The sequence below is a fragment of the Rana temporaria genome, chromosome 13, assembly GCF_905171775.1.
Source record: "Rana temporaria chromosome 13, aRanTem1.1, whole genome shotgun sequence".
Taxonomy (NCBI): Eukaryota; Metazoa; Chordata; class Amphibia; order Anura; family Ranidae; genus Rana; species Rana temporaria.
The window spans coordinates 96,054,677-96,078,538 of NC_053501.1; the positions used below are offsets into that span (position 1 = coordinate 96,054,677).

Genomic DNA, 23,862 nt, shown 5'->3' on the forward strand with positions numbered 1-23,862 from the left:
CAGTTGGGATGAGGTTTTGATGTTGGTGTGCTGTGCCTCTTTTTCTCCACACATAGTGTTGTGTGTTTCTTCCAACTCAACTTTGGTTTCATCTGTTCACAGAATATTTTGCCAATACTGCTGTGGAACATCCAGGTGCTCTTGTGCAAACTGTAAACGTGCAGCAATGTTTTTTTTGGACAGCAGTGGCTTCCTCTGTGGTATCCTCCCATGAAATCCATTCTTGTTTAGTGTTTTACGTATCGTAGATTCGCTAACAGGGATGTTAGCATATGTCAGAGACTTTTGTAAGTCTTTAGCTGATACTCTAGGATTCTTCACCTCATTGAGCAGTCTGCTCTGTGCTCTTGCAGTCATCTTTACAGGACGGCCACTCCTAGGGAGAGTAGCAGCAGTGCTGAATTTTCTCCATTTATAGACAATTTAATTACAGTAGTTGTTATTATAATGAGGATATAAGTTATGTTTCAGCAGCAACCCGATTCTTCCAGAGAGATGCACTTTTATTGTCTTCCAACACAGAAGAAAGTCCAATACTTGCAACAGATGACAAAAATCCAACAGAGTAAATATAACTCAGAGTCCCATTTATCCTAGATCTGTCCCTTCATAATCATGGAGTATGACAAGACTAAACTCCAGATTATATTCCCTATACACTGAATGGCTGAGCAATTTGATTGGCCATCTCCATTAGGTCTTTGATCTACCCTCTGTCTTTCAGAGTGACAGGTATTGACCACCAGCCGGGAACAGCTGCAGTCATCAACTGCCCTAATTTGCATTCTTGCATATTAACATCAACAAGTCCACTTTGATTTATGCAATTAAATTAACAGATACCAATGTGGCCTGTACAACCTTTAACACCCTTTTTATGTGTAAAATGGACTTGTCCTGGAATGCCTACATCCCTAATTTGTATTCTTGCATATTAACATCAACAAGTCCCTTTTGATATGTGTAATTTTATTAACAGATAACAATGTGGCCTGCACAGTGGACTTGTCCTAGAATGCCTGCATATAACACCATATATATTAAATACATACACATATATATTAATATTACAACACATGGGGGAGGTTGTGTAGGATTAAGGCTGGGGACAGATAAATGCTGGCTGTGTCCCCTGAGTCAGGTTATATATGAAATGTTAATTTTTTTGTGGGGTCTTTCTCATCTTCTTCATTGCAAAACTGAATCCCTCCCCATCCTGTCCTGTGTATTTGTTCATCTGTGATAATCCATTCTCATCTTGGGTCGGGTTAGCTCATATCTTTATCTCATCCTCATCCAGAGCAATGTCCCCCCCTCCCCCCTTAACAGCTGTAGCTGAGTCTCTTCCCCTGGGGTCTTTATAGGACAATCTCCAGTTCTGGTCGGAGCTTTTTCAGATTTTCTAGTCCTCTTCTTGCTTCCTCTGACAAGGAGAAGTCCCTGATCCTAGAAGAGAGAATATAAACAGTCATCAGATTTTAGCAGAATGTTCTCACACTATTTCCCAGCATCCTCCAGGATATCCATTAAGCTCACCACACACATTACAGTCTGATTGTACAATCTCTGTTAGAGCTACCAACATGTAGATCGCATAAAGGCCTGCTTGATTATATAGGGACTGATTTTACAGGTTACTGTAGGTAGGTCCTCATATTACATAGTTCTGGAAGATCTAAAACTAATTGTACAAAGATTGTATGGTCAGATTGTACTGTGTGTAATGGGCCTTACACCATCCTGTCACCTTCTTGTAGGACTTTACCAACTAAGAAGTGACACTGCACTATGGAGGATGATGGGGGATATCAGCTTATATAACAGGAAATATTCCTTCTCATTGGTCATTTGTACTGTAATGTCGCGTACACACGGTTGGAATTTCCGATGGAAAAAGTCAGATGGGAGCTTTTCATTGGATATTCTGACCGTACGTATGCCCTATCAGACTTAATTTTTCTTGTCTCGTCATAGTGTTGTACGTCACCGCATTCTTGACGGTCGTAATTTGGTGTGACCGCGTGGATGCAAGCCAAGCTTGAGCAGAATTCTGTCGAAAAAACATCAGATTTTTTTCCAACAGAAAATCCGTTCGTGTGTACGCGGCATCAGATCAGTTCTATGATGTCCCAAACCCACCAATCACATTCACACTTTTCTTTATTTTTCATCCAATGAGGGACACAGCAGTTCAAATAAGTTTGGGCTATATTGCCACCTAGAAGAGAATTTGACACTGGCATACTAAAAAATTGTGGGTCAGGCCAGGATAATGCCTCCTACTCTCAGCATGCCTAAGTTTTTTACTAGTGTCCTAGGAGAATGGATGTCTTTTGTCTACTCCGATGAGAAAAGTATTAAACGATATTAAACCCAAAAGCAAACATTTATTATATTGCAGCTTACCATTTCTTAGATGTGATGTGATGGCTCCTTTTTATGGCTTTCTTGGCTTTTCTATTTTCATCTGGGGAACGAGCCAGCAAAGCTTTTCAAATGCACAAGCTCTCCAGCAGAATGTATTCGTTTACATGGATGAGACAAACCCTTTAACACTAGCAGGGGTGATTAATTTGATCAGGTTTTATTTATTCATGCAAAACCTTTATCTCCCCCAAAAACTGCTGTAACTTACTATAACGTGTGAGCTAGAGTTTGGTTTTAAATTGTTAGTGGTTCTAACTCTGCTAATATATTTAACACTGCCCTCCCCCAGACTGACAATGCTACCGTGCCTCCCGTTCTCATTTCTACAGAGTTGTGTCTCGCTAATACCGGAGGTGACTGGACGCTTACCAACGGTGTCAGTTCGAAATAAGTCCTCATAAGCAGTCATCTCAAGAGCCTGTTGTTGTACTGCATGCACTTCAGGGCGGAGTTGGATTAGATTTAAGCGCATGCTGTCTGGTAAGCCTAGCAGACTCTTAACATTTCTACCCACAATGTGGAATAGCAGCTTGTCCCCTGATAGATCCAAGGTAGAAGTGCCCAATGTCTTTGAGTTGTTTGACCGCCATAAGCTATCAGGTTTACTTTATTTGACTGATCAATTTCAGCTTTGGCATCAGTGCTGTGCAATGTGGATAAGGACATGACTGCATTTGGCACCAGGGTAAATTTTCAACTTGACATGTTTGTTGCATGCTGTTGAGAGGGTGGTAAAAATGTCTCCTTTGTTTGTAATTAGGTCCACATTTTCACAATGAAAGCTATTTTGGTAATCAGCACTTTCCACTTCATTAATTCTGTGCACATTTTGTTGTTTAGTGTCACTAGTAGGGATGGACAGAACGACCCCAAGTTTGGTTCACACCAGTACTTTCAAACATCCCAAAAGTTTGAAACTAGAATAATGAACCCCATTGAAGTCTATGGTCCCCGAACGTGAAAAAACGAAAGTGCCAATTTTGAAGGATTATATGCAAGTAATTGGGCATACAATGGTTATAGGGGTCCAGGTACTGCCCTGGAGGACATATATCAATGAAAAAAAGTTTGTAATAAACGTAATATTTAAATGAGCAGTGATATATTGATGCTTAAAGTGAAAGCATAAAATGAAAAATACAACAAAAACAAGTCACTGCCCCTACCTATGACTGGTCTATACAATAAGGAGCGCTGGAAAGGGCGCATATACCTACAAAAACATGAAATATGCAGGCTCAAACTTACCGACCATAAAAATGAAAAATACATTTCAATATAGTGCCTGGGGGGTCCCCTTACTCTACCTGTAAAGTGGCACATATGTACTGTGGATAGAAGCTGCTGCAGAAATAATTGCATTTATAAAAGCCAAAAAAATGAAATTTTCCCTGCAAGCTTTCTTTATTTTGTAAGCAACGGCTTGGGGAGCCAGTCTGGATGATCAGGCTACAATGCTGTGCCCTGGGAATAAGATTAGAGATTTTTTGGATAAATTCTGGTGTCTCTTCCACAGACTTTGGATAGAAGTAACAGGTGAGGAAAAATTGGTCTTTGGGTGTTTGTGGCACCTTCACACCATAACCTTATAGAGATACTCTTGATGAAAGCAAGAATTGGCCTTGATATGCACCTGTCAAACAGGTGTGGAAAAATTGGTATATTTTTGAGTGTTAATTGTGCACATGAAACCTACACCAAAAACATTCTTCTAGATTAAATCAACATGTACAATGCTAGGCAGCATAGAAGTCCTGCAGAGATTCCACATCCCAAAAATACCTAATCAGTGACATCTGCATCAGGGGCTTCATAGCTGGTACTCCAGGACTGATTCCTTTTCGATACATGTCAGATGGTCCATGGAGTCTGTAGACAGACGCATTCTATCATCAGTAACAAAACCTCCAGCAGCACTAAATGCACACTGGATGCAGGGCAGCCCAGCAGTTCAATTGCATACTGGGAAAGTTCTGGCCAGTGGTCTATTCTCATGACCCAGTAAACCAGTGGATCATTGACTGGAAAGCTCTTTGTTTTTGCCAGTGGAGTGGGCAGGGACACTCCAATATGTAGGTCGGATGACACAGAAACTTAAAACAAGAATAAATGAGCACCTGACGAATATGAAAAAGAAGTTCCCCAACCACAGTGTATCTAGACACTTCCAAAAGTCATCATAATAGTAATCCTAGTTTGTGTACCTTTTATGGGATAGATAAGATAACCCAGCACTGGAGGGGGATCCATATGAGACAAGTTATTTCCCAAAATGAAACCAGATGGCTGTACAAATTGCGGAGTATGCAGCCTAGAGGTATGAATATAGAACTCGATTTCAATTGTTTTTTGTCTAATGATTAATTAATTGGTCCCAATCATTTTTCCTTAAGCCTTCCTTCAATTATTTACTATTGGAGTGGTAAGATGTGGGTGCTCCTCTTTGAGAAACCCACTAATACACTCATTGACTACTACGTTTTTTATTGCCGAATCCATTATCATGCAATGGGTCTAATAAATCCACTTTAGTCATGAATTAGGGTATGACAACTTTCATTCCCTATACATCCTTGTGTACTCACACTCATTTTTATGTGATCTACTTTATATTTTAACTCTGTTTTTTTGTCGTTTATGATTTTGAAGGAGTCTATTTATATTAGTCCCTTAATCTTCCTCCCAGCGTACATCATTTAGCTTATGGAGAGTGGGAGATAATATAGCGAAAAGGAGAGAGATTCTTTAATGTTTACCTATCTTGGTGGAGATTTGAATATCAGTGCTCAAATTTTTTTTGGGGGGGGGGCGCAAACAAACTAAAAAAAACAATTGCAGCCTCACTGTGCCAATCAATTGCAACCACTGTGCCCATCAAAGGCAGCCACTGTGCCCATCAAATGCAGCCACTGTGCCCATCAATTGTCACCACTGTGCCATCAATTGTCGCCACTGTGCCATGCCATCAAATGCAGCCACTGTGCCATGCCATCAAACGCAGCCACTGTGCCATCATTTATCGCCACTGTGCCCATCAATTGTCACCACTGTGCCATGCCATCAAACGCAGCCACTGTGCCATCAATTGTCGCCACTGTGCCCATTGTCACCACTGTGCCATCAATTGTCACCACTGTGCCCATAAATTGTCACCACTGTGCCCATCAATTGTCACCACTGTGCCATGCCAAACGCAGCCACTGTGCCCATTGTCACCACTGTGCCATCAATTGTCACCACTGTGCCCATAAATTCTCACCACTGTGCCCATCAATTGTCACCACTGTGCCATGCCAAACGCAGCCACTGTGCCATCAAACGCAGCCACTGTGCCATACTATCAAACGCAGCCACTGTGCCATCAAACGCAGCCACTGTGCCATGAATTGTTACCACTGTGCCATCAATTGTTACCACTGTGCCATCAATTGTCACCACTGTGCCCAGCAATTGTCACCACTATGCCATGCCATCAAACGCAGCCACTGTGCCATCAATTGTCACCACTGTGCTATCAATTGTCACCACTGTGCCCAGCAATTGTCACCACTGTGCCCATCAATTGTCGCCACTGTGCCCATCAATTTTCGCCACTGTGCCATCAATTGTGGCCACTGTGCCCAGCAATTGTCGCCACTGTGCCCATCAATTTTCGCCACTGTGCCCAGCAATTGTAGCCACTGTGCCCATCGGTTTTTGCCAATGTGCCAAGCAATTGTCGCCACTGTGCCCAACAATTGTCGCCACTGTGCCCATCAATTGTCGCCACTGTGCCCAGCAATTGTAGCCACTGTGCCCAGCAATTGTAGCCACTGTGCCCAGCAATTGTCGCCACTGTGCCAGTGGTGACAATTGCTGGGCACAGTGGTGACAATTGATGGCACAGTGGCTGCGTTTGATGGCATGGCATCCTTGGTGCGTTCCTTGGATAAGACTGACAGGCGTCTCAACCAATCAGGTTCTGGTTACCGGTAACCTGATTGGCTGAAGCATCATCAAGGGCAGGAGAAGACATCGAGGGACGGTAGAAGCAGGATGGCTGACCTCAGAAAGGTAAGTGCCGGGGGGGGGGGGCATTTTACCGGGCACAGTGGCAGCATTTTACAGGGAACAGTGGCGAAAATTGATGGGCACAGTGGCGACAATTGATGGGCACAGTGGCGACAATTGATGGGCACAGTGGCGAAAATTGATGGGCAGGTTACAATCCGCATCTGGTGGCAGGTGACATGGCAAGTGAAAAGCTGCATCTGAAGGCAGATAATGTGGCAAGCTGCATCTGAAGGCAGGTGATGTGATAAGCTGTATCTGGTGGCAGGCAATGGTGGCAAATGCATCGGGTGGCAGGCGACGGTGGCTAGTGACATGCTCTTCCAATGATTCTGCATTCTGGTGAGATGAACTATTTCATTTTATTTTACAATGTAATATTATAAATTATGCGCTTCAATCATCCTGACACCATATACACCATGGTCCCGTGATGATTGAAATGCCAACTCCAGCCACTGTCTCGACAAACCGCTTTTATGGAGTCGGGTTTAGGCGCTTTGCCAACAAAACTCTAGTTTAGGAGCTACTAGTGTACATGGAGCTTTAGAGGTGTTTAGTGGCAGAAGAGTTTAGAGGCAGAAAAAAAACACTGCCACCAGAGTTTTGGCAGAAAAATACATGATGCGTGTAAACGCATGTAAATGTGTCTAAACATGTTAATGCTAGGTGAGTTAAGCACTTGAGCATTAATTAATTTCAATGACCAGATACAATTATTTGACACATGTAAACGCTGCTAAACATGTTATACACTTTTATATGTGTAAGGCTTTTTTTTGGTCAAAACTCTTCTGCCAAGAGGAAGACTTCTAGAAGAGTTAATAAAACATCCAGTGTGCACGAGGCCTTAGAGGAGAAACAAAATTAATTAAAAAAGCATATACATAACAATAATGGCCATTGCTAGAAAGGCCTAAGAACACAAAGAAACATAACATAACACCTATAGTCTAAAGAACACAGCATATAGAAAAGAGAAGGGAGGACAACACGGTCACTTCCTATTGTATATCTAAGACCATATAATCAGTAGAAGGTGATGTATCATGTGGGACAGTTGTTGTTAGGGAGAAAAACGCTTCTTCAGGAGCTTATATGACAGGTCACCTGTGGCCAGGTAACAAATGCAAACCGTTGGAGACAGGGGTGCACTGCAAGGTAGTAAACCCAGTAGCAGACTGCTGCAGATGGACAGGAAATGTGAGCCCAAGATTCCCCAGGGTGCGGAGTCTAAGGTCCAGCAGGTGTTCACCAGAGCCTCTAGTGGCAAGGATGGCCTTCGCTGCAACTGAACCCAGGTCGCGGCCCCTGGAGCCCCCCAGGTCACGCTCCGTAGGGACAGAGGGGAAGCAGCCACTGAGGACACAAGGGATAGGGATGGGTAAGCCGAGGTCGGGGCAACAGGCAGACGAGGGTATCCAAGGGACAGGCCAAAGGTCAGGGTCACAGGCAAACAAGAGTAGTCAGAAACGGCCAAAATCGGTACACAGAAAGGTTAACGTAGCACACGGCAGACAGGAACACAAGCTAACAAACAAAGTTGAACAGCAAAGCAGACCTGCAGTGCACTAGTTAATATAGACTTCCTGGGATGGCCTGGGGGGAAGCCATACAGAGAGGAGAGGTGATAAAAAGCAGCCAGAAAGAGAGTCAGGCCTCTAATGGACACATGGAAGAGAAGGTAAGCTGCCAGACATTATTGCATGTCCATGACATTATAATAGGTTCAATGGTTAGACAAGTCCTCTAATAAAATAGTGGCAAGGAACTATTGCAGCGGTTGTAATATAGCTGGGCCATAAAGGCAAGCTAGTCTCAAAAGAGTAGTTCCAGGTGTCCCAATTGATTAGGAGACTGTCCAAACCCCAAGAAGGTGTTATCCACAGAAAATGACAAAATCTGTGCAAAACCCAGGATTGTCCGCCTGTAGTGACAGTCTCGATGGTAGGACGAGAACTGTTCTCCCTAACAACGCGCAACATGTCGAGCTGAGCTGAGTCCCACATGATTTCATGAGGCCTTCGAGATTCCAAAACATTTTATTTTATTCAGATATTCAATTTCTTTATTTAATATCCAACCTAAATATAGAGACAAACAGGAGATGAAATATATCTCCATTATTATTATTTGATTTATGTAGTTTGGACATAACTGTCCAGGATTGGATATTTATGGAGCATAAAGATGGATTTTGATGACATATATTACTATATTATCTATGTGGTTTAGATATAAATCTGTCCCAGAATACTATTGTCTCAGTCAGTCCTGTTATACTCACTGTAATTCCTCTATCTGGCTTGTTGTCAGAGCTTCCATCAGATCCCTGAAATGAGGACCCTCCAGAGTGTTTCCAGATAGGTTCAGTGTCCTCAGTGTCTGGTTATTTCTTATTCCAGATGCCAGGTGGGGGCAGGAACTGTCTGTCAGGTGATTATTCTTCAATCTGTAGAATAAGAGAAGAATGTTACCAGAAAAAAAAGAATTCCCCCCCCCCCCCAGGAATGAATGTAACTGTTCTCTACATAAATGGAGCTAATTTCTATTTATTGGAATTGTTTATATTACATCACTTATAAAACTCCAGGAAATAGAATTTTATAATAAAAATGTTATAATGGAGTAAACCTCCCAAAATTGTCATCCATGTCTAGAAATGAAACACTAGCGCTCATGAACTCAAACATGTATTTTTAATTTTTAATTTAAATAAGGAAGTCCATTTCATGTTACATATTACAATGCGATAGTTCCAATCCAATGTAAACAAAAGTAATCCATGAGGAATCATAAATAGCTAGCAAGTTCACAGTAGACAGTGTGGATGTCCACACTCCATACAGCAAGAAGGGGTTAAAATTTCTGATGCAAGGCTCAAAGGCTCATATGGCGGAAAGGGGTATGTTCACAGTATCTTAAGCTGATTCCAGTGTGCAAGCTGGCAACAATCGAAAATGAGGGGGGCCCTCCAGCATAGACGACGTTGGCCAGAACAGTAACTCAGCTTAGTAGGGGAAGACACACACTACCTCCGCCCCTGTGAGCCGATGACGTCACTCTCCTGCGCCGCCAACTGGTGTCTATAGATACATGCAGTATTGTGGAGAGAATGTGCCGTGTAATACACTATTCCAATGGAAACGTCAATACGCTGCTGCCCTCTAGTGGGGAAAGGTGGAAATGTCCGGAACAAATCCTAAAAGCACTTAGGACAGCTTGCAGTCAGAAAAAAATCATTGCTGTAAAAATTCCTCATGGACCAAATCACATGTGCGATAAAGATTGTATTAAGAAGGGGTTGTCTTGACAACGTGTTTTGCGCTCTATGCGCTTTTTCAAAGACAAGAAGATAAGGCACCCGCAGTGTTTAAATAAGAAAAAGGGGAGGAACATCAGGGCAAACAAGGGGAGGGAAAAAGGGGCATGTCTATCACAATAAACCTTAACCCCTGCACTGCTCATGAAGCGTAAACACGCCATATACCATATACATATATAAATATATATAATACAAATTTAAATAAAGAAAATTATTATAACAAAAATTAATATAAATATTAATACAAATAAGAATACAAATGTTAATAGAGAAACCAGGATTCTTGTGTTAAGGAATCTCACTTTTGTTGTTATATTTGCATAATATATTGTTTGAAATGTACCGTATTTATTGGCCTATACCATGCACTTTTTTCCCCTTAAAATAAGGGGAAAATCGTGGGTGCGCGATATACGCCGATACCCGCTTCCCGCGCAGTGTTTGAACGCCGCCGCCGACATATACCGAGCGCAGTACACTCGGGTACACTCGGCCAGGCTCGCCTCTGCTCGCGGTCATGCCCTGTGCCGCCTCCTAGCCTTTATGCGAGAGGAGCCGAGCGTGGCCGAGTGTACTGCGCTCGGTATATGTCAGCGGCGTTCAAACAGCGCAGGAAGCAGGGATCGGCTCAAAAACAGCACGGTGAGAAGCGGGGAAGACACCACCAAGGCCGCAGATGGACACCGGACCGGACAAGGCCGCCGATGGACGCCGGGCAAGACACCGACGAGGGGCATTCAAACTGTAAGTATTTATTTATTTTTTTCCTGAAATTTCCCTTCTAGGTTGGGGGTGCGCGCTATACGCCGGTGCGCGCTATATGAAGATAAATACGGTATATACTAGTGCTGCAGTATACTTTTTGGATGTATATCAGTCTTCCTGCTGGTTTCTGGTTTTCACTATCAGGCCTCATGCATACTGAATGATGTTGCTCCTAGGGGTGTCTGGCATTTTTCCCTGCCTCTAAACTCCTGTTATCCTATGTGTCCATTCACACAAACTTTTAGAAGTGTTTAGTGCCCGGAGAGTTTATAGCCAGGAAAAAACACTGCCAGTGTGCCCAGGAGCAGCAGAGTTTAAAGAGTGTAAATGAGTGTTAAAGCTAAGCTAGTGTAGTGCTTGAGTGTTAATTCATTTCAAATGGCCAAAATACATTATTTATTCTGACCAATGAAATTAATTAATGACTAAATTCTTAATGCAGGAAACTGCTGCTAAACATGTTACACACTTTTCTGTACGGCTTTTTTTTATAGCTAAAATACTGCCAGAAGGAAGACTTCTAGGAGAGTTAAGAAAACAACCAGTGTGCATGAGGCCTAATGCACACGGTCGTTTTTCGGCATGAAAAAAAAGAAGTTTTTAAAAACGTCATTTAAAATCACCGTGTGTGGGCTTCACATCGTTTTTCGGCTTCTGAAAAACGAAAAAAAAAAATCGAACATGCTGCATTTTTTAACGTTGTTTTTTAAAATGTCGTTTTTCGGGTTGTAAAAAATGATCGTGTGTAGGCTAAAACGACGTTTTAAACCCGCGCATGCCCAGAAGCGAGTTATGAGATGGGAGCACTCGTTCTGGTAAAACTACCATTCATAATGGAGTAAGCACATTCATCACGCTGTAACAGACAAAAAAGCGTGAATCGTCTTTTACTAACAAGGAATCAGCTAAAAGCAGCCCAAAGGAGAATAGAACTTCCCCTTCAGAGTGCCGTCGTATGTGTTGTACGTCACCGCACTTTGTTCATCATTTTTTTTAAACGATGGTGTGTGGGCAACATCGTTTTTAATGATGAACTTGGAAAAACGTTGTTTTTTGGACATGCTGAAAAACGTTGTTGGATCGTGCTGGTACCGGGCAAAAGAAGGTTATACAAGCAGACATACTCTTTTTGAATTTGGGAGTTTGTGACATTTTCAGGATTTTCGTTTTATCCCTGGAGTAAATTCCCTTTTTAATGCATTCTAATATTCTGCTGCTTTGGTAGCTGAAGCTTGAAATTGCATGCTATTGCTCAGCCTGTCTTCTACTAGGACCCCTAGATCCTTCTCCATCCTGGAATCCCCTACAGGTTCTCCCCCCAATGAGTAACTTATGTTTATATTTTTACCCCCAAGTGCATTACCATACCTTTACCAATGTTAAACTTCATTTGCCATCTAGTTGCCCACTGCATTAATTTATTCAGGTCCTCTTGGAAAGTTTCTATATCCTTCTGTGATGTTATTGCCCTACATATTTTTGTGTCATCAGCAAACACTGAGATTGAGCTATTTATACAATTATCTTTATCATTTATAAATAAGTTAAATATAATTAGTCACAGGAAAGAGCTTTGGGGTACCCCACTAACCACTCTAGACCATTCTGAGTACACATTATTTATCACCACCCTTTGGACTCACTCCCACGGCCATTTTTTATCCAAGAACAAACCCTATGATCTATACCCACCAACCTCAGTTTGTAGAGTAAACGTTTGTGGGGCACTGTATCAAATGCTTTTGCAAAATCCAGATGCACCACATCTACCGGCCTACTTTTGTCCAGGTGGCAGATCACTTCCTCATAGAATGTTAGTAGGTTGGTTTGGCAAGGGTGACCTTTCGTAAACCCAAGCTGATTACTGCTAACTATACTGATTTCATCAGTAAATTCTTGGATATGGCCCCTTATCATAACCTCATTCCTTTATTTTATATCCAACTTTAAATAAATTGGCAAGATATAGAGATAAACAGGAGATAAAATATATCTCCATTATTATTATTTGATTTATGTAGTTTGGACATAGCAGTCCAGGAGTTGATATTTATGGAGCCTAAATATGGATTTTGAGGACATTATCAGATTTATATAATATTTATTTGGTTTAGATTTATTATTGCCTCAGTTAGTCCTGTTATACTCACTGTAATTCCTCTATCCGGCTTGTTGTCAGAGCTTTCATCAGATCCCTGAAATGAGGACCCTCCAGATTATTATTATACAGGTCCAGTGTCCTCAGTGTTTGGTTATTTCGTATTCCAGATGCCAGGTGGAGGCAGGAACTGTCTGTCAGGTGAGTATAGAACAATCTAAGAGAAAAATATTACCAGAAAAAAATGATTTTATCCCCAGGAATGAATGTAACTATTCTCTACATCAGGGATAGGCAACCTTGGCCAGCAATGTTGGGATTTGTAGTTTCACCACAGCTGGAGGGCCGAGGTTGCCTACCCATGCTTTACATAAATGGAACTCATTTATCTTTATTGGAATCATTTATATTAGATCACTTTATAAAACTCCAGGAAATGTAATTTTATAAGAATTTTTTTATAATGGAGTAGACCCCCCAATAGTGTCCTTCATGTGTAGAGATGGTGATATCTCCATACATAGGATGAGCACAGAATACAACGGATATGTATTGTGCTATAATCTCCTTGTGTATGGCGTGTGAATCATATCAGCTCCTTGTTTATGGAGCATGAATGGTATCAGCAGACAGTGTGAGGCCAGAATCAGCATTGCTAGTGATTGGATGGAATTCTTTTTATCTGAAATTCTATTTATCTCTGCTGATAAGAGCTGTGTATTTATAGGAAGTAAACACTGTCACTGACCCTGACACTGAATTGTGGACTCCATAGTTTATCAGATTTTATCATGGTGTGAGGGGGTTAGCCCGTCAGTGGGTGTGTGTGACCCCCTGGACGGGTTCAGCACACAAAAACAAATAGGCACAGCAGACGGTGGTAGGAGGAAAACAAAAAGGTGCGTTTTTTATTTGAACTATATATAAAATAAATGTGACAGAAACAAAAGAAATACAAAAATAAACCCTGGTCACTTGAGCGCTCACTAAACACATCAGTGTCCCTAACTAACATCTGGGTACAGCCTAGTGCTGCCCCAGTCCCTAACTCTCTGCTGGTTAGAGTCTTGGTAATAGTAGCCACACAGGCTTTGTCTCACCGCACAAAAGAACACTCCTCAGACTATTCACACAGGTCTGGTTCCAGGTTGGAGCACATCTCTCTGCATGCTGGGAGTTTTTGTAGAGGATCTAACGAGCCCACCCAATTCAGCTGGGCTCATCAAGTCCTTCCAGCAGGACTCCCAGCACTCCCCCTAGAGGTATAAACTGGCATAAAGCCTGAACCTAGGTGATATATACATTGCATCCTGGATTCAACCAGGGAATTCAACCTGCCTGCTGCCACAATGGTTACAGGAAAATATAATTTTATGGCTGATAACAGAGTATAGATCAAAGAGTAAAACTGGTCATGCACAGGTAGATTTTGAAATGAACATTCATATGAAAGTTCCCAGTATGTCTGATGGCTCCGTGAATTCCATTCAAAATTATTTCAGACTTCTGTGTGTTTACTATTTGATTTAGAAAAAATTGACTGAATTAAAACTACACACACTTACAATTAGAAATGTGTTCATTTTGTTACTGGGATTAAAAAACAAATGTCACAATTGAACAAACACTCTTCAAATTATAAATTCTAAGTTAAATTTTATTAGTGCATAGCCAGCTTTATAGGGGGAAGATCCACAAAAGGATTACGCCGGCGCATCTACTGATACGCCGGCGTAATTTTAAATTTCCCGCGTCGTATCTTTGTTTTGTATCCACAAAACAAGATACAACGGCATCTGGGATCGATCCGACAGGCGTACGTCTTAGTACGCCGTCGGATCTAAGCTGCAATTCTTCGGCGGGCGCTAGGTGGCGTTCCCGTCGAAATCCGCGTTGAGTATGCAAATTAGCTAGTTACGGCGATCCACGAACGTACGTCGGCCCAGCGCATTTTTTTACGTCGTTTGCGTTCAGCTTTTTCCGTGTATAGTTGAAGCTGCTGTTATGAGGCGTCCCCAATGTTAAGTATGGCCTGGAAGGCCTAGAAATTTCGAAATTTTTACGTTGTTTGCGTAAGTCGTTCGCCAATAGGGATTTGCATAGAATGACGTCACCATCGGAAGCATTGGCTTGTTCCGGGTTAATTTCGAGCATGCGCACTGGGATACCCCCACGGACGGTGCATGCGCAGTTTAAGAAAAACTTTGTTTACGTCGGGTCACAACGTATTTACATAAAACACGCCCCCATCACTTCCATTTGAATTCCGCGCCCTTACGCCGCAAAAGATACACTACGCTGCGGTAACTTACGGCGCAAATTCGTTGAGGATTCGAAACAAAAAAAAGTAAGTTACAGCGGCGTAATCTATCTTAGATACGCTACGCCTGGTGCAATAATGCGCCGTTGTCATGGATCTGGCCCATAATGTGCAAGACAACAGCACTAGTATATGACTTTCCAGCTGTATAAATGTAAAATATTAAATAATAAAAGTGAGACTCCTCAACACAAGAGCCCTTAAAAGCTTCACACTGTGCATTTCATACAATTAGGATGTATTTAGCATCTTTAAGCATTTTTCTTGAAAGTGTTTGCTTGTTTTTATGTGTGATTTTGGCATGTTTTTTGCATATTTTTATACAGCATTTTTGAGCTTTGGCATTTTTATTAGCCAATATTGCACTCACATTTATTAAATTAAAACACAGCTTAATAACATATTCCAGTTGATCTCCTGTGTTGCGTGTAAAATCCCACCGCCAGGCTCTACCTCCAGATGAAGCCACGTGGATGGTGGCAAAACGCGTAGAGGTGGAGCCTGGTGGTGGGATTTTACATGTAACACGTGAAATCTACCGGATCATGTTTTTATGCGGTATTTTAATTTAATAAATGTGAGTGAAATATATAAAGCTGGGGTGGTGAGGTTCTGTTCATTATAACACCTTAGGTACTGCACTATTGAAAGCACTTTTGTTTTCTATGTCATTTAGAAGCTGCTGGTGACCATTGTGGAAACATATTTAACTACTTGCTGACTGATTCACGCAGTTGTACTGCGCGAATCGCCGTAATTGTACGTTGGCTAATTTTTAAGGCTGTAGCAGGCACAAGCGCATGCCTGCATTGCGTCCCCAGAGCCGATGCACGTAGCCAGCAGCCACAATGTCCGCTGACCACCTGCAATCACTCCTCAGATAGCCAGAAAGGGGATCTGTCAAGGTAAACAGACAGATCTCCATTCTGACAGGGAAGTAGAGAAAGATCTGCTTTTCCTAGTGATCAGGAACAGCGATCTCTCTCTACTCCCAGGCAGCCCATCCCGCATACAGTTAGAAACACCTCCCTAGGACACACTTAACCCCTTGATTGCCCCTAGTGTTAACCCCTTCCATGCCAGTGACATTTATACAGTAATCAGTGGCTATTTTTTTGCTCTGATCGCTGTATAAATGTCAATGTCCCCAAAAAAGTGTCAAAAGTGTCCCATCTGCCCACCGCAATATCGCAGTCCCGCTAAAAATTACTGATCACCGCCATGAATAAAAAAATAATAATAATAATAAAAATGGCAAGAATCTATCCCCTATTTTGTAGGCGCTATAACTTTTGAGCAAACTAATCAATATATGTTTATTGCGATTTTTTTCTTTACCAAAATTATATAGAATACAAATTGGCCTAAACTGATGAAGAAATATTTTTTTTTAGGATATTTATTATAGCAAAAAGTAAAAAAAAATTGCTTTTTTTTACGCACAAACTCTATGGCCAAACAAGTTCTTTATTCCATTCAAGATTGGCTCCCCTGGGATTTGCCTGTAAGTCCATTACCATCTTTCCAGCTCCATCGTCAGAGTTCCTTGGATGTGAGCTGCTATCTGGTTATTAGCTGCAGGCACTACACAGCTTACTGTCTGGTAAGCGTGAAATTTATATGGTGGAGGTATTTGCTGTGTTTGTGAGTCACTGACACTTTGAGAGGATTCTGAAGTGACACGGATCTGCTGCAGAAGCAATTGAGTGAGACACAAACCATTCCTGTGAGACACGGAGAGACTGTAGGTCGAGTCTGCTCTCACTCCCAGGGCTAGAACTGGTGCTAGTTACAGTAGTAATTGGGGGCGCGCTTCCTAGGAGTAGGATGTGTGGCTCCTAGCTCCAGATAGGCAGGGTTCTCCCAGCTCCCCTTCTCCTGCACCCAGGCCCAGTGCACTTCCTTCCTCTTTTTTCTCCCTCTTCCTCCAGCAGAACCATCAGGCAAGGTAAAGACTGCTTCTTAGCACAATCCGCCCCCCCGGGACAGTTTTGCGGCCGTCCTTTTCAGGACAAGCCATGGCTGTGGCCCAGCTGTGGCCCAGCATAGCGTAGTGCCGGCTAGAGCATTATCCCTCCACACCCCCAGCCGCGATCGGAGCATCGCCGCAAGGTAAGCCCCTCAGCTCCCGCCATCCACAAACACCACCTCGGCCCACACAATTTTGCTGCAATCTTGCGGCGGCCACGTTCAGCGCCGCACTTTCACCGGTTTAATCCCCCCTTAAAACATCTTAAAACCCCCCCTCGCCCCAGGAGGATCTCCAACGTCTCCCCCCGCTGCCCCAGAGCCTCCTCCACCAAACGACCAGACGTACCCAGCTGCACAGGCCCCGGCTGGGGCCTATTCCCGGTCGGCGGCCATCTTGCTACACCCCAGGAACTAGGACATCCCTATGCACTTACCCCCACTCCCTTTCTGCAGCTAAAAAAACACTAGCGCCTACCTATGAAAGCCACCAAACTCAGGGGTGAGTATGGTGGCTTCCCCCCCCCATCATCAGTTCTAACAGGTAATAAATCCAGGGACCACCACTATTTAGCAGTTGATCCAGGGTTCGCTCGATCACCCCTGAGGGATCAGGAAGGAATTTTATCCCCTGTCACTGCAGATTGGCATTGCACGGCTAGGGTTTTTTCGCCTTCCTCTGGATCAACGGGGAGGGATGGTTTAGCAAGTTGGGGACCCACCTGAAACGTTCTTTTCCATCGTCATTGAATACCCCCCCGATCAACATTTAACCACTATCACCATCCTCAGCGTTTCTGCGATTATGGCTAAACTGAGATACTCTGCAAAAAACATTTGGGGTCTAAAGCCATCCGCCTCATTATTACCAGCTGTCACCAAAAAAGCTCTAAGGAATGAGCAACTGTTAAGAATCGATCGACGATCAACAGTCAAAAATGACACGTGTACTTCCCAGCCAAAGCGCATATCATGCGCATTGGTCAACACAAGATCGGCAGTAAAACACCGACAAGAAATCCATGATTTTATCCTTCAACACGATTTAGACTGCCTCTTTATCACAGAAAGCTGGCTAACAGCGGACTGTAACACCATTCTAGGTGAACTGAGGCCAGAGAATTATCGCATTCTAACAGAAAACAGAGTGGGGCAAAGAGGAGGAGGCCTGGTGGTGATCCACAAGATTCACCTCTCGATCACTAAACCAGACCTTCAGAACTCACTTCCATTCATGGAAACCCTCACTCTGCAACTGCAAACAAATCCCCAGGACACCGTTCACATACTACTCTGCTATAGACCACCTGGACCAAAAACGCACCTCCTCACGTCATTGACAGAATTCATCTCCACCTTTACCCTAAACATCAAACACCTCCTGCTGCTCTGGGATTTCAACCTCTGGGCCAACTCCTCACAGGACCTCATCGCCGAAGCCTGCATTGACCATTTGGAAGGATTAGGTCTGCAGCAACTAGTATGTTGGCCCACACATGCTTCAGGGCACACGCTCGATCTCATTTTCAGACAAGACTTGGAAATTAACATTCTGGAAAATGAGCCCCTACCATGGACAGATCACCATGCAATTAAATTCATAATTACTAAAAATGCCCCCTAAAAAAAAAACGATAAAACCGGTGACAACACACTGGACTAGATCTCAGAAGACGCTCCACTCGGAACTCTTCAAAACTACATTAGGGAATAAAATAAAAACAATCCAACAACATCAAACAACCACAGAAACACTTTACGCCATCAACAAGGCTCTACTACAGTCAGCAGACATAGTAGCGCCAAAACGCAAAACGTGCATCCGGAAAAACAACTCCAGCTGGTTTAACGACCAGCTGTCGTTGTTGAAGCAAGAGCGTAGAAGAGCGTAAGCAGCCTGGAAAATAAGCGCTTCAGAGGAAAACCACACTATTTACAAGGTAATAACTAAGAAATACCATAAAGAAATCTTTAAAGCCAAAAAAAAACATTTTTCCAACATCATCGCAAATGCCCTAAACCGCCCCCGGGAACTCTTTAATCTAGTCACCCAGACCATGAACCCAGTCTGTCTAGAGGCCCCCGAATTATGATTCACAAGAATCTTGCAACGAATTATCGGATTATTTCATTAACAAAATTGACAAAATCCGTGAAAGTATTCAGCAAAATAGAACCTTCATCGACCCCCCTAAATCACAAAGCTTATACCCACATAAATCTGCCACAATCAACTAATTTCACTCTAAAACCCATTTCCATCTATGCCACTAAAAATATCATCAGTACTCTGCGAAATAGCACAGCACCCAATGATATCATCCCCACTAAACTGATGAAATAATGTGCCGAAATTTTGACACCAGCTATCACGCAGCTCATAAACCAGTCATTCAAGGAGGGCTTGGTGCCAACCCTCCTGAAACAAGGCATAATCAAACCAATTCTAAAAAAAAACACCCTGGACCCCAAAGACCCAAACCACCGTCGACCCATAACAGGCCTAAATGTCTTCTCCAAGGTAATGGAGAAAGAAGTTGTACAACAGCTACAACATCATTTAGACACCCATAAATTACTCGAGCCGTTTCAATCGGGTTTCCGTCCTGGTCACGGGACAGAAACAGCACTGCTCAAAATATGGGATGACGCCCTTGAGACAGCAGACAAAGGAGAATCTTGTCTTCTGGTACTGCTGGATCTAAGCACAGCATTTGATACTGTAGAGACCACAAATTATTACTGACTCGGCTAGCTGAAGTAGCCAGAGTTGCGGAATGTGATTTATCTTGGTTCTCCTCCTTCTTGGAAAACCGATCACAAATAGTGAAACTTGGTCCTTTCACTTCTGAAAAATGCACGGTATCATGCGGAGTCCCGCAACAACATGGACACCCCCGCCCATTCTGGGTAAAACCATCACCCCTAGCACCGAAGTCAAGAGTCTCTGAGTCATTTTTGACACCTACATGACAATGGATGCACAAATAGGGTCAGTAGTCAGCGGATCGCACCATCTGCTGTGCCTACTTCGCAGACTCACTCCCTTTATCCCAAAAGAAGACATAGCAGTCATGGTGGGAACAATTGTCAACTCCAGACTTGACTATGCAAATGCCCTCTATCTCGGACTCCCTAAATACCAAATCACTCGTCTGCAAGTCGTTCAAAATACGGCCGCTCAACTTGTGATTGGGAAAAAAACATGGGAATCAATCTCACCTTCACTGAGATCACTTCATTGGTTGCCAGTAAAAGACAGAATCACTTTTAAGGCACTCTGTCTGACGCATAAGTGTGTTCAAGGAAATGCCCCCCAATATCTATGCGAAAAACTAAAAGCTCACAACCCCAATCGTGTTCTGCGATCCACCAACCAAAATCTACTCCAGATACCCAAAGCCAGATACAAGTCCAAAGGAGAACGTAGATTTGCAATCCAAGGACCTAGAGTAGACTATGGAACGCTCTACCAACTAGCATCCGATTGGAGGTGAACTACCTGGTCTTCAGAAGAAAAATCAAAACCCATCTCTTCTGAGGGCAAAAGTTTACTTAGGGAATGGATACTAAGCGCCCAGAGGCGATTTAGTTTGCATGTGTTGCGCTATATAAGTTTCTCCCTCACTCACTCACTGAAGAGCAATTCACTCACTTTGAAGTGCGATTCACACAACTGCATTTTTTGTGTTTTGTTAGGGGTGTCTGGTGTATTTTGCTGTCTCTAATCTCCCCTCCATGTTATCCTATTCACACATACACATTTAGAGGTGTTTAGTAGCCGGAGAGTTTATAGCTAGGAAAAAATACTGCCAGTGTGTCCAGGAGTAGCAGAGTTTTGTCCGAAAAATGCTTGATGTGTGTAAACACATGTAAATGTGAGTAAACTTGCGTTAACGCTAGGCGAGTTTAGCGCTTGAATGTTCATTTATTTCAATGGACATAATAATTTAACTATTCTGGACAATGACATAAAGTAATGCCAAAACGCTTGACACGGGTAAAAGCTGCTAAACACGTTACTCACTTTTACATGCGTAAGGCTTTTTTTTTCCAAAACTCTGCTGCCAAGAGGAAGACTTCTAGGAGAGTTACTAAAACATCCAGTGTGAATGGGGCCTAATGCCGCGTGCACACGACCGTTTTTCATGTCATGGAAAAAAACAACGTTTTTCTCAACGTGATTCCTCTCAAGCCTGCCTTGCATACACACGATCGTGTTAAAAAATGCTCGAGCAAAGCGCGGTGATGTACAACACGTACGACGGCACTATAAAGTTGAAGTTCCATTCGAATGGCGCCACCCTTTGGGCTGATTATGCTAATTTCCAGTATCATAACTTGCTTCTGAGCATGCACGTTTTTTTCCTCGTTGTTAAAGCCTACACACGACCATTTTTCACGACGAGAAAAACAACAACGAGAAAAACGACGATGTGAAAAACGACGAGAAAAAATAGAGCAGGTTCTAAATTTTTAATGGCCATAGCCGTTGAGAAAAATGCTCTGGAGCCCACACACAACCGTTTTTAACAAACAATTAAAAAAATAGCATTTTTCTCGTCATGAAAAACGGTCGTGTGTACGTGGCATTAGAGTTTACACAACATTTTTTTTAATCCAGATATTTAATGTCTTAATTTTATATCCAGCTTTAAATGAATTGGCGATGTATAGAGACAAACAGGAGACGAAATACACTCAACAGCCACTTTCTTAGGTACACCTTGCTAGTACCGAGCTGGACCTACTTTTTTCTTCATTCTTCGTGGCATAGATTCAGCAAGATGTTGGAAAAATTCAGAGATTTTGGTCCATATTGACATGATAGTATCACGTAGTTGGTGTAGATTTGTCGGCTGCACATCCATGATGCAAATCTCCATCACATCCCAAAGGTGCTCTATTGGATTGAGATCTGGTGACTGTGGAGGCCGTTAGAGTACAGTGATCTCATTGTCATGTTCAAGAAACCAGTAGTGAGATGATTTGAGCTTTGTGACATGGTGCATTATCCTGCTGGAAGGAGCCATCAGAAGATGGGTACACTGTAGTCATGAAGGGATGGGCATGGTCAGCAACAATACTCATGTAGGCCATGGCATTTAAATGATGCTCAATTGGTACTAAGTGGACCAAAGTGTGCCAAGAATATCCCCCATGCTATTACACCACCTCCACCAACATGAACCGCTGATACAAGGCACGATGTATCCATGCTTTCATGTTTGCGTCAACTTCTGACCCTACCATCTGAATGTTGCAGCTGAAATTCGAGATTTTCCTAGCTTGTGACGGAAAATATTAATTATATGAAGACAGGAGGCGAGTATCTTATGCATTATCTTTCTTTAATAATGCCCATAGCAGAAATACAGTAAACATTTATTGTAACTTAAAAAATTCAAAGAACTACCCTTCCCAGCAGTCCCTGGGCCAGCGTAGCCCCTCCCAGACCGTAGCCTATATAAGGGACTGTCTGAGGTAACCTATTCCTCTTTCTTCATGCGAATTAGTGTAAACAGGAACCGAAAGTCCAATTAGACATCTCCGCGGCTGCCGGGAACCTTCCGACCGGAACACAACATCCGAATCTGGAGGAAACGAAAGGACAAGGCCAACACGGACCAACTTCATCCGGACCAACTTCATCCCAACGGGGACTATAGGAAACCCAAACCATTCGGAGCCGACCGGTCAGTTGTCCTCAGGAACATGGACCAACGGATTCAGTCAACGGCATCTCGACTCCGGATCTGGAACGCAGTAGGAACCTCCATCTGCGGTGAACTAAACCCATGGATCGAAACGGACAGCAATCCCAACGGGGATAGTGAAAACGAACTCCCGGGGCGTACCAGCCTCCGACTTGCAGGGTGCGTGGTTCATCAGTCTAGAACGAGAGAGAGACAACCTCGTGACAGGGTTGGGTTGGGAGGGAAGATACTCGCCTCCTGTCTTCATATAATTAATATTTTCCGTCACAAGCTAGGAAAATCTCGAATTATACATCAGACAGGAGGCTCATATCTTATGCAAGTTCAAAGCTATAACAATGCATATGACCAATAACAATCAAAATAATCCACAACACTGACATAGATATGTGTACCTCCTGTTCAAAGCGGGATTGGCGGAAAAGCGGTCGCTGACAACAGTCCGCCGCTATAGTAAGTCACAGAGGAAACCGGGAAGAGAGGATTAACGTAGGAAACGAGGAGTTGAAAGACTTGCGAAGATCGCAGCGAGGCTGTCAAGGACATATAAGTCTGTAGACAGCGGACCACATACAGTTGTGGATGTGCGGGGAAGAACGGGTAGAAAACCGATCGAAGTACCGTCTGGTCCAACGCACGACGGAAAAAGACTTGAGTCTCTGAGGCGAGGAATGATGCCTGGATATGTCCAAAACCTTGACGTCTGACCCACGATGATGGAAATCAGACACAAGAAGACAGTAAGCTCGAAAGACAGTAACCTCAAAACAGAGTGTCAACGTCCCCCAGCCCGAGAACATGATCATGACCTTGGAAAAATCCCAAGTGTGCTGGTACATTGGGCGATTTAAACTTAACGCCTTCAAAATTGACACACCAACGGATCCAAAGAGTCCGCCAGATAATTGGCTATTACAGACCCTGGCGCTTGAACGGGGTCGACCCGTCGTTGATCACACCAAGTAACCCAGAGTCCCCAGGTAGATCGAGATGCCGATCTAGTCCCGGGGCCCAGTCCAAGGCAGGGAATCCCTAGCTGTTCCCGAAAGGTCGTAGTCTGCGACCGGAACCCCGATACTAACCATGTGAGGAGAGGTAGGATGTGCTTCGTGAGTAGAGGGTGCAGATCCCCGTTCGGACCAGCGAGGAGGTGGGGGGAATGAGGAAACAACCTGGGGAGTTCCACCGTCAT

General features: G+C 43.2%; 1 protein-coding gene across 3 annotated transcripts in view; it reads right to left on the bottom strand.

The window, feature by feature from the left end:
• Positions 1-485: 485 nt before the first annotated feature.
• LOC120921091 (NACHT, LRR and PYD domains-containing protein 3-like) overlaps positions 486-23,862 on the bottom strand; it is a 123,218-nt gene continuing 99,841 nt past the window's right edge. Inside the window, exons 11-13 of one of the 3 annotated variants that reach the window (XM_040333734.1) lie at positions 12,718-12,882; positions 8,765-8,929; positions 486-1,446 (exon numbers count right to left, since the gene is read on the bottom strand). In XM_040333734.1, the coding sequence (XP_040189668.1) occupies positions 1,359-1,446; positions 8,765-8,929; positions 12,718-12,882 (418 nt within the window). In that variant the 3' untranslated portion in view covers positions 486-1,358. The remainder of the gene's footprint in view (positions 1,447-8,764; positions 8,930-12,717; positions 12,883-23,862) is intronic. The other 2 variants (XM_040333736.1, XM_040333735.1) reach the window with 2 other exon arrangements.